An 11,863-nucleotide genomic window follows, 5' to 3' on the forward strand; every position below is an offset into this window, starting at 1 on the left:
AAAGTATAGTTACTGCCATATTTGGTAAAGTCTTAGATCACTTGTCCATCCTTCAGCTGAATTTGGACGGAACCTGTTAAGACTAACTTCTCTTAAGCCTCACATAGCAAGCTGAGGGACCCTCCCGGAGTAGCCTTTCTGGGCTAGGGAAGCATTGAAACTGATGCCTGTCCCTGGCACCCACTCCCCATTGAGGGCATCAAATAGGGAGAACCTCCTTATATGTGGAGGTAGAGGATGGGACCTTGTATAGGCTGGTAATACCTAGTGGTGCCAGTTTTAATTTGGCAACCTCCATAGCCAAAGGTGTTAAGGGCCCTGTAGTATGGGCTCAGTACCTAGGACTTCCTTATAAAAGTCAGGGGAGGTAGTAAGTCTGTGTGTGGCCCACCAGACTCAACTAGTAACTTCAGATCTATACTAACTACTGAGACCCATAGCCCATGCAAGCATACTTTATATTGTCTTTCAAGTAGATTTTTACTTTTCTCAAAGGTCTTACCATAAATGCTAAAGCTGTACAGCATGTTAGCACCTCATATCTGAAAAGCTTAATATGTTGAAGGTGACGTGTTTTCCTGGTGTAAGCCAGAAGTGATGCATGCCTTTTTTAATCCCAGCACTTGGGAAGCAAAAAAGTTCCAGGTAAGCCTAGAAGTACCTTGTCATGACCCCTCCCAACCCCCCCAAAAAGGCATTACATTTTACAAGGATTATGCTTTTACCCAGTTCAGTCAACTGCCTAGCCCAATAGTTCTGTTTAGTGCTAAAATCCCAGGTAAAATTCTCTAAAATTGGAACACTATGACCAGTGATATATAGCTTGACAGCACAGACTTGGTTTTGAACCCAAAACCCATGCCTTATCCTTTTTTTTTTTTTTGGAGCTGGGGACCGAACCCAGGGCCTTGCGCTTCCTAGGCAAGCGCTCTACCACTGAGCTAAATCCCCAACCCCATCCTTCTGTCTCCTAAATGCTAGGACTAGGACTATAGGCATGTGCTACCATGCCTGGCTGTCCCAAGTGATACAATTCTATCCCTGTTATTAGATCATCTTTATGTTTAAGGATACTATATATAACCCAGTTGAACCTAAATCACAACAGGGTAAGACCTGATCTTATTAGGTGCTTGACAGATGGTTCAGAGCCCTGGCTGCTGCGTTCAGTTCCCGGCACCCACATTGCACATTTGAGGGGATTTGACACACACCAAAGCACATTAAAACAAAACCATTCCTAGGCAGTTCCATTCACAGCCTAAAGTGAAAACCGGTGACATACTGAAGGCTTGGGAACCCTTTTATATGCCAAGTTTGAGTGTTTTGTCTGCGTGCCTGGCACCTGAAATGGGTTTTTGATCCTCTTGGGTCACAATGGTATTTGCTTACTCAAAATGTTCTCCCCATGAAGGAAACTTCAGTCTACTTTAGAAAAGATGTGACAAACCCAGGTAAAGACTGTGTTGATTGACATTAAGTCTCATCCAGGTTGATTGCAGTTCCCTTTTCTGACTTGAGCCCAGGCCTATACTTTAATTCCTTACCCATATATATATATATATGCATTTGCACATTTCAGGAACATGGAAATAACAAAAAGTACATCATAAAAGTCCATAATGCTTTGATGAACTGAGGAAAAAAAGGCCTGCAGTGACACACTGGGAACACTTTGTAATCAGTATATTAGACAGTCATACATTTCAGTAACTGCTTAAATTCTGATAACCAGATTTAAGCATGTAAGCATGTGACTTCAAAACATACAACAAATCTATTCATAATTTGCTATACTACCAACATTAAATTGCAGTGACGTTGGAGCCTAAGTTGAATAGAAAGCCTGTAACAGACCCAAGGAATGCCTTTCCTGGACTATACATGCAAATCACCTCTCAACATACAGATCTCACTTTAATTTGTAAGTTACTTGGGCTTTGGAAGTCACTACACCCAAGCAAGGGCCTATCATGGTTTGAGAAGGGGAAAAAGGTGATGTTTTCAGTTTATATATATATATATATATATATATTTATATTTAAAATGGCACAGCAGAAGGGAATGCAATCTAGAAGAGCAAGCCCTTAAGCAGTAGCTTATGATAAACTTCAGGAATGTATCATTTCTATCACTAATAACACAGGCGAAATGTATTATGCCACCTTCTAGTAATGGCTGAGGCAATACAATGCAAAGGCATCACAATTAGTTCACTTCGTACAACTAGACAGACCAACATGTAACTAATTGTTTTCTTTTGATTACCAGTTAAATACAGAATTTTAATTCCATAGCTTAACAACGAAGGGTCATACAACACATACCTACCATGTCAGTCTAATGTACACGCTATTATCAGTTACACAAGATATGGCCTAACAGATGCTAGGGCACTTTTTAAACTAGTTTTTACAAGTATTCATTTTCATCTTGAACATTAAAGTCATCATACATACAGGGCAAAGTCAGAGCTTTTATATTTGTGTTTATTCTTCATTTAACTTTTAAAACACTACTATAGTTGAATATTAAAACAAAAACAACAGCCAAGTAGTGAGCATATTATGATTACAGTCCTTCCCACATTCACTACTGCATACACAAGGTCAAAGAGTGACTGGCCCATTAAGAGGTCTGACACTGAACGCCACCTCTGGGGTGATGCTCATCATCCTCATACGCTTCTCCATTATAATGACGCCGTCTTTCCTGATTTGGATCAAAGTCCACCAGTTCTACCTGATCCATTTCATCAGTCTCTTCTACTTCCTTCCTTTCAGGAAGGAGTTTTTCCAGCAAAGAGAGTTTATCAGGAGAGAGAAAGCCATTTTCAGGAAAGTTTACCTGTTTAAAAAAAAAAATTCCATTCTATCATTAGTTTAAAACACATAATTACTCATTTTTTTAGATGTACCTTGCAAAACTCACTATGCAAAGATGACTTTTTTTTCTATTCTGATACAGGGTTTCTCTGTGTAGCCCTGACTACTGGAATTTGCTCTGTAGACCAGGTTGCCCTCACACTCAACACCCAAGTACCTCTGCCTCCCAAGCACTGGGATTAAAGGTGTGGGTCACCACTGCCTAACCAGACGATTTATTCTTTACCCTCCCAATTCTACCTTTCAAGTGCTAGATTATAGGTACACACCATATCCACTAGGTGCTAACAAAAATTATCTGTCAAAGTCCCACTTGTAACCCATAGTTTAAGAGAAAGTCATTTGGTGTTCTAATTTTAACTGGATAAAGGGAGATTTTAATGCACTTGCTAACCATTCTCAAATGTTTGAGTATTACAGCTTACCTTAAACTCAATGATTAGACGTCCCTTTTCATATGGCCGACGGTATATTGGCATACCTTCATTTAGCACACATTTTATATCCCCATGCTTGACAATCTGACCTAAAGACATTGAAACCAAATTCTTTCTTAGGTATGGCCTCATTTGTATAAGGCAAAGAAAAAAACAAAAACAAAACAGAAAATTTTGAGTTTTATGGTTGAACGGCCCTGTTGCCTTCATTTATGGCTTTTCTAAGAGGTAACCAATATTCACTATATAACTTTACCTCAGCCCTAAGGATATATAACCAAGGAAGAAAAGCAGGACACTTTTTTCAATACTTATTATTACTTCTTAGTTATCAGAAGACAAAAAAGCAAAGCAGAGAAACAGATTCATCTAGTTATCATACCTGGATGAGAGGTGATGACTATGGTTCGGTTGTCAAGAGTAGATATTGGCTTTTGGAAGCCACACAATGCTTCAACCAGCTGTATGTCCATACACATGAAAAGGTCTTCTCCTCGCCTACAGCAATACAAATAAGGACAGTTATCTTTCAAATGATTATATACAAAGCACAACAGACAAACTTTTCTTTCCCTACTCTGAAAACCAAATTACTAAATGTTGAGATTAAATGAATTATTTTGGAAACAGCCAGCAAGGCTTCAAAATTCTTAGGACACAGCTGGGCACGTGGTGTAGGTCTTTAACTGCCAGCACTTGGGAGGTAGTAACCAAAGGCAGGGAAAATCATTGGTCTTAAAACAAGTGTTCTTTTCACACATTCTAAACAATGCATTCTTAATTGTTGCCTAACCTTAAATCTGGTTTCTTCTTAAAACACACAAACAAAATACACACTGGGGTTAAGGGAAGCCAAACATATTTGAAATATAGGAATCAGTGTAAATCAAAATCAACAAGCTGGATCTTCAACTATTTAGACCAATTATTTAATACATTCCCTCATATTTATACTTTTCCAATACAAAATAAACACCTGTGAAATATCCTCACCTAAACAAGTACCTTCCACACTATCTCCACCCCACCCCACCCACCTACCTTCATGTCCAGTTTGGAAATTTTTGTGTTTTAAGACACAAATTATATATACTTAACAGTCCCAAATTTTAGTTTCTTATTAATATAGTTTGGATATTTACACATAAACTCCTTATGAACCAAGAATGGGGAATTGGTGAACAGCATTTCTTTTTTTGAATTGACTATTCAAGATTGAAGGGGAGCAGGGTTTTCTACGTAGCTTTCTCCAGTTGCTTGCTATCCACATATGCTCACAAAAAAAATCTAGTCAACAATTTACTTGTAAGATAAAAAGGTTTTGATTCTACTCCCAACCATTTACAATTAAAACAGAGCTAATGAGCTTTTATAGAACACACTGCAGTCTGTTACAGATACCTGTGTTCTGAGAGTGAAAAGCTCATTCAAACTAGAATTCAACCAAATTAGTCTCAGCTTGGGAGAGTGATTAGTCTTTACCTTGTAAAAACAGCGTGGTCCTTCTGATCTAACACAATGATAATATCTCCTGGCTCCAGTCCTGGTTCTTGGTCTCCTTCACCGTGGAATGTTATCTTCTGACCATCTTTCATGCCTAAACACAGATCAATTTTGTACTTTTACTGATATCAGAGACCAGATACTAAGGTCAGGATCATAAAATCTACTGAAATACAGATGCGGTCTGTGGATGTAGAGGTCAGTGGTACAGCATTATGTCAAGGCATTGGGTTCAATCCTCAGAAACATTCCTTCAAAATGTCCTAACCTCTGCATGTATGTCTTCTAGCACGTATATGTCTTTGTGGATGACAGGGAAAAAAAGGACTATTTAATCCAGTCTAGTTTGGCGCTGAAGCAGGCTGTAACACAGTAGATGAGACAACTTTCTACAGAGTCAAGCTTCTAATCACATAAATATTACCTACTTAGCCACACAGCCAACTTTCCTATAGACTTATTTCATTTAAACAGCTGAAGATTAAAAATACTCATGTTAGAAGTAAATTGACAACTGGCAAAACACGTTATGAATGAAACAGTCAGAATAAAACACATGATTCAGACTAGAGTGGATCAGTACTCACCTTTATCAATATGAACTTCTAAAATTTTCTTCTCTCGAACTATCTTTCTTCCATTGCAGCTTTTACATCTGTCTTTAGGACTGATGCGTTCTCCATGACCCTGGCACTCCATGCACACTGACTGAATTTGCTGAACCATTCCTGGTCCAATCTGATGAATCCTGATCTGCATGCCAGTCCCCCGGCAGTTGGGACAGCACTCTACTGCTCCTTTCTTACCACCTCGGCCTAGACAGTTTTAAAAGAAACTTATACATTAACTTAGCAGTAATCAAGAGTCTAACTCCGCAGTATTTAAGGCCTTATGGACTGATATCCTAAAATGTACAATTCAGATAAATTAATATTCTTCTTTGGAAGTTTGAAAGAAAAAGCAAACAAAGGCAAGCTATGAATCTCAGCAGTTGTCAAGAGGAGGGTGAGAGGTCTTCCTCTTGAATTAGTTTAAACAAGACACATGGGTCAGCAAAAGCAGTTGCATGTGTTGGGGAGTGGGGTGAAGGGAAGGTGTCTTTAGATAAAGGATGTCAGAGCATGCACCCTTAGGATTTTTGGCACAGATGGGGGAGGGGAGGATGATGATATAGGAAGGGAAGGGCAAGTTGTAAAGAAATGCCTCACTGATTTAAAGGATTAAGATTGGCTGCTTTTCCAGAGGGCCTGGGGTTGTTCCTCAGCACCCACATAGTGGCTCACAAATGTCCTCTTTAACTCTAGTTCCAGAGGGATCTGAACTTCTGGCTTCCACAGGTACTGCATACAGCAGTACATAGATAAACACACAGGAAAGTAAAACAAGGGACAGGTGTTATGGAGTGTCAAGCCTTTTTAGTCAGCTTCAAGAAGTGGGCGGTCTTAACAGTGAATTTCACTTTCAGAACACTTTAAGGGAGCAGTGAGATGAGCAGTAACTCCAAGACAGCCTGTATCACAATCTTACATTATGTGTTCCCACAGCACAATTTTTTTGAGACAAGGTTTTGCTGATCTCATAAGAGATCTAAAACATGCCTGGAATCAGGACCATCCTTTTTTTTTTTTTTTTTTTTTCTTAAAAAAAAAAAAAAGAGTAGACAAAATGCTGTAGTATACACTGTACATTCAACACTAGGAGGCACTCAGGAACTAGAGGCAGAAGCCTGGATGAAACTGGTCTTATAACCAACCAACCAACAATAATAAATGAGAAACAAAACTTAAGTAAATTTCAAAAAGATGCTAATTTAGTGCCACTGAGACAGATCAGAGTTTGAAAAATATTTGCCACCAAGTCTAACCAACCCCAGTTTGATTTTTAATGCATGCATGGTTGAAGAAAAACTAGTTACTGCAAGTTTTCTGACCTCCCACACAAACACAACATACATATAAAATGTACAAAGTGTTGTTTAAAAAAGTGTTAGGATCTACACAGGATTGGGCCCATCAACATCTTGTCATAAAGGAAGGAGCAGATGACCAGGCCTCATCCCTGAAGAGACATTTTCTTCTACATGTAGCTACTGATTGTGGTGCCTGTCCTTTGGGGAACAGTCCCTCCCCATTCCTGTAAACAACTCTAATAGGACTCCCTGGGCCATCAAACCACAGGCACACAGAGGAATGTAAGGAAGAGGAGTTGGAGAAGAGAGCAATGATGAAAATTATATACAGGCATGAAAATGTCACAACAAAGTCATTGTGTTTCTCTTGGTAGAAGATTCAGCTGGTTTTAGTGTTGCATTTCAATTTTAGAAGTTAGGTAGGTATGGGGTAATCCCTGTGGCTCAGAAATTTGAGGAAGAAAAGATAAAGCCAGCTTAAATCTACAAAAACCTATTCTCAAAAACCATCAACAACCCCACTAACAACAACTCAGCACACTTAAGAACCCTTACCTTCACATTTGTCACAAATCACATTTTTTTGCAGAGCCAGTTTCCTTGTTGCACCATTATATAAGTCTTCTAAGGTCACTGAGAGCTGATGCACGACATTTTTACCTAGAATAAAAACATTGCTCATTAAATACCCATCTGTAACGTTTCATTGTTGAAGGCACTATAAAAATGGCAAAAGATAATGGAAGACCAGCCTCATGCTACATATCTTTTTGAGCTATACTCACAACATTCCTCCAATCACTTGATTCTCAAGCTTACCTAATCATAGATGAGAAAACTGAGCAGTTCATCAACACAAGAGACCCTCTTAGAAATCCAGCAATTAAAATACTACCCTTAAAAGTCAATGTTCAGGCACATTTCACAATGCAAAGCATGTATCCCTTTGAAGGTTTTACTTGTTAGGCATTATTAAGCAACATGGCCAGTTACTTAATCCAAACATTCTTTAGCACAGTAAATTCTTTCTAATCAAGATTGGCTGGAGAAGCCAATATTGAGACACTACTGAAATAGCACTTTCTATTTCTGTTTCAATAGTTTTTACTGCTAGGCTAACACTGGTGTCTCAAATTACCCAGGCCTTTTGTTATAATATTGTCCAACAGAACTTTCTGTAATGATGGACACATTTTATTTGTATAATACTGCAATCACTAATCATAATCACTAGATACAATTTTAAGTGTGGTGGCTACTATAGCTGGACAGAATTTTTCCCCTCTCTAAATTAACTCAACTTGAAGACCCCTATCTGGCTAGTGACAAAAGATTGCCACATATAATTAGCTACAACAGGAAGTAGGTTGGTTGAGATCACATAAGGACAACCTGGTTACAAAAATGAAATCACCCGCCAACGGTTAATAAGTTCCTAGCTAGTGATCCTTCCACTAGGACTTTATCCACTGCTATCAACATTGCCTAATTACTAAATAAAGTTCCAATCCTTTCTGAATATCATAGGTAAAGAAATATTTACTCTTTAAATGAGGTTATTAAAAGTCTCACTACATTGTGCTTCTAGCTTCACTTTGTATTTTTATTATCATAAAGAGAACATGTAAGCACATAGGTTCTCAAATTGAAAGTTAGAGCTTTCTCAACTTTATACCGAATACAAGAAAGGAAAAATAAAGCTTCTGGAAAATGAACAAATACATTTTCCAAAGCAGCAACAAGTTAACAAAACCCCTCAAACTGATCTAAGCCAAAAAGGTTAGTCATAACTTTTCTGTAGTTCATACCATCTTATGGTTAGCAGTTGATTGGGATTATGGGTTTTTACTTTTTGTGCATACATGTTTAACCAAGAGGCCAAAAGAGGTTGTCTGGTCCCCTGGAGCTAGCTAGAGTTTCAGGAAGTAGTGAGCCAGCTATCTAATGTGGGTGCTAGGAAACAAAATCTGGATCTTCTGCAAGGAATGGCAAATGTTCTTAACCACTGAGCAATTTCTCAGGCCCATAGGTGAATTCTTATAAAAACACAGTAAACAGATTTTCAAGTCTTCTTAAACCTTTAAAAGGGCAAGTGAAATTTAATGGCCTGCGATTTGTTCTAACTGTGCCTACCCATTAGTTTTTATTAACTATATTGAGAACAAAGTGCTATTTTAACCTCCAATACTGTCTTCCCATAAAATACGTCTTTTGATCAAACAGTCAATGCATCTAAGCTGAGCTAATGAAGCTGAAGAGTAAACAGGCAGCAGGCTATCTAGAGGCAACGAGCTGTTTCCAGTCTTTGCTTGAAAAGGTTTCGTTTTCTCCAACATATTTTTAACAGAAAAAGGCCACTGCACTTACCACTGAGTTCTAAGAGCAGGTGATATTATCTAAGATACAAAAGGGCTTAGAAACCCTAAGTTGTTACTACAATTTGTTACCCTAATGTTTGAGAATATATGGAGTTGGTTATACCTGCTTTTTTGGCTTAGCTACTTTTTGGTTACATAAAATCTCAATTATAGGGGCTAGAGGGAAGGCTCAGTGGTTAACAGGACTGGCTGCTCTTCTAGAGGACCAGGGTTCAATTCTCAGCATCCACATGGCAGCTCACAACTGTGTATAACTCCAAGATCTGACACCCTCATCCAGACATACATGCAGGCAAAAACACCAGTGCACATAAAATAAAAAATTATAAAAAACAAACAAACCAACCAACCACAGCAACTCAATTATAAATGACACCAGAAGTCAGAGACAGTTCATGGACAGAATGTAACATCACGCTAAACAGTAAAAAAACATTTAAATAAATTCTCAAATCTTTCTTTCATCAGCAGTTACTTTGTTCTGCTGCAAGGTAAGCTAGATTTTTTTCTTACCTCTCCTTTCTCTTTGCATCCTTCCTCCTCCTCCAAAGAACATATCAAAGATATCCATGGGCGAGCCAAAACCTCCACCTGCTCCGCCCTCCTTAATCGCCTGCTCGCCCCCTTTATCATATAGTTCCCTTTTCTTGGAATCAGCAAGAACTTCATAAGCTTGAGAAATCTGTTTAAACTGTTTCAGAAAAGGATATCCCATTAGAAACAACTGTTAGAAAGCACAGCTAGCGTACAGACTTAATTCACATGGCAACACTGCTGAGCTGCTTGCCAGTGCACTTACCTTTTCTCCTTCATTTGGATTCTTATCGGGGTGGTACTTCAAGGCCAATTTTCTATATGCCTTTTTCAATTCTTCCTGGGTGGCATTGGGTTTGACCCCCAGAACATCATAGTAAGTAGTTTCTTTCACCATTTTTTACAGCCTGAAATCAGAAAATGGTAATTTTAAACTGGCTTTTACCTTTTGTACAAAAAAAAAAAAAAAAAATCCATCTGCTTCTGCCTCCTGAGAGATGACTGGCTCTTAACTGATAGTTTTTAACTACCAGAACTAAAGCAATCTGGTTTTTTGCCTTTATCTCATATTAATACAGCCTTCCCTAAACGTCTTAAAAGGTAAAAATTCCTGATATGATTCAGCTGTAAATTCTAACAGACTAAATTTCAGGGAAGGCGAAGGAAAGCCTGTCTAGCAGCTGGTTCCTGCTCTACTGCACTAACACATGAATTATTGGGTTTCTTCCGGTTTCCTTTCCCCCAGAGGTTTTGCTAGTAACCCAAAGCAGCACTGATAGGTTCCGTCCACTGGTTAGTACATTACCACTGCCTTTGTACATCTGATAAAGGCCATACCCTCGCCGGAAAGGGACACTGGACACCCGGGGGTGGAGGAGTGGCTTATGAGACCAGCTCGAGAGAGCAGGTGCCCGGGCCCCTTCGCCATCCTGCTCCTGCTCGCTCGCAACTTACCCACTCTCGCCCCTCAGGCCTGCGGAGCTGACTCGCCCTCTGGGTTTCCCCGGCACCTGGCGCCGACCGTTAAGGTTTCCTTCCTTTCTCCCTCCCACCCTGATCGAAAAGGCGGAGGGGGAAGGCCGGACTCAACAAAGAAAGGGAGGAGAGCCAGGAGAAGCGCAAGCCGCAGCCTCCGCCCGGCTCCTCCCGCAGCCCCTCACCCCTGCCTCGGTCCGCGCGTGCGCAGCGCTGCCCACCCAGCCCGGGCGGCGGTGCGCACCGAAGAGTCTGAGGCGGGAGGCGAATTGGCTTGGGCCTTGGGCCGCCTCGTGGCGTGCGGGCGGGCAGGGCGCCGGGCATTCCCGGCAGCCTTCCGAAGACCGAGCCCGGCTCAGGGAACCCACAGTCCCCGCCCACGCGGGACCAACCGCCTCCGGCTGCGGCTTCCCCGGCTGTCTGGTGCCCAGGCCGCACGCCGCGACCGAGGGAGACCCAAGGACCTAGACTCACCGGTGAGCGGGCCGGCGCCGGAGAGCGGAAAGAGGAGCGTAGCACAGCGCAGCTCGGCCAGACGCTGCTCCTCTACCACCCACCGAGCGTTCTGGAAAGTTCCGCCCGGCCCGCCGCAGCCGACCTCTTTTGTAGCCGAGCCCGGGCGCGTCACTTGCCGGAAGTCCCGCCCCTCGCTTCTGCCACCGCCCCTCGGTTACCTGGGCAACGGCGCGGGGGCGGAGAGTGGCTGCGCCCAAGGGCCTTGTGGGGGTGGACTCAGGCCCGGGTTCCCGAGCCTTGTAGAATCTTCTAGAGGCTTTTTCTTTATGCGAGGTACCAGAGGGCGGAAGTCTTGAGGTGGAGAGGTCATGTCCCAGAGCCGTAAGCCGGGGACGAGTGCTTCAGGCGCTGTGCAGAAGGGGATCCTAACCTCACCGGAGTCTAATTTTCTGCAGCTCCTTAGCTCTGAGCCTTGCGGGCAAGAAATGCTGAGCAAGGCGGGCCTAGTCCCTAGACTAGCCTTGCAGGCTTTGGATCCGGTGGTTTCACCCAAGCGCACTCCTGTCACAGCTTTTTGGATGAGCCCAGGCTTCAGATCCTTCTGGCTCTGACTTGGGCGGACAGAACCTGGGACTGCACCAAACAGGAAACATTTAGAATGCTTCATGCACCTTTTAGTCAGTCTGCCACCCAGTTTGGCTGCAGAGTAGCAGCAAAACACGAAATTAATTGCTTTAGTTTATTGTTTCAATTTTCTGACCGTTTTTATTTCCAGTTAGTAAATCA

General features: G+C 41.4%; 1 protein-coding gene across 2 annotated transcripts; it reads right to left on the minus strand.

Moving 5' to 3' along the window:
- Positions 1–1,669: 1,669 nt before the first annotated feature.
- Positions 1,670–11,206, minus strand: Dnaja1 (DnaJ heat shock protein family (Hsp40) member A1). 2 transcript variants are annotated; one of them, XM_032905033.1, is made up of 9 exons: positions 11,096–11,206; positions 9,912–10,053; positions 9,626–9,803; positions 7,290–7,394; positions 5,413–5,640; positions 4,805–4,919; positions 3,705–3,820; positions 3,311–3,411; positions 1,670–2,847 (listed from the first exon to the last, which is right to left on the minus strand). In XM_032905033.1, the coding sequence occupies exons 2-9, from the start codon at positions 10,041–10,043 to the stop codon at positions 2,629–2,631; spliced, it is 1,194 nt and encodes a 397-aa protein (XP_032760924.1). In that variant the 5' UTR covers positions 10,044–10,053; positions 11,096–11,206; the 3' UTR covers positions 1,670–2,628. The 2 variants fall into 2 exon arrangements, with proteins under 2 accessions (XP_032760924.1, XP_032760925.1); XM_032905034.1 differs by lacking the exon at positions 11,096–11,206 and adding an exon at positions 10,601–10,809 and having other exon boundaries at positions 2,472–2,847.
- Positions 11,207–11,863: the final 657 nt, after the last annotated feature.

The sequence above is a fragment of the Rattus rattus genome, chromosome 1 (genome assembly GCF_011064425.1).
Source record: "Rattus rattus isolate New Zealand chromosome 1, Rrattus_CSIRO_v1, whole genome shotgun sequence".
Lineage (NCBI taxonomy): Eukaryota > Metazoa > Chordata > Mammalia > Rodentia > Muridae > Rattus > Rattus rattus.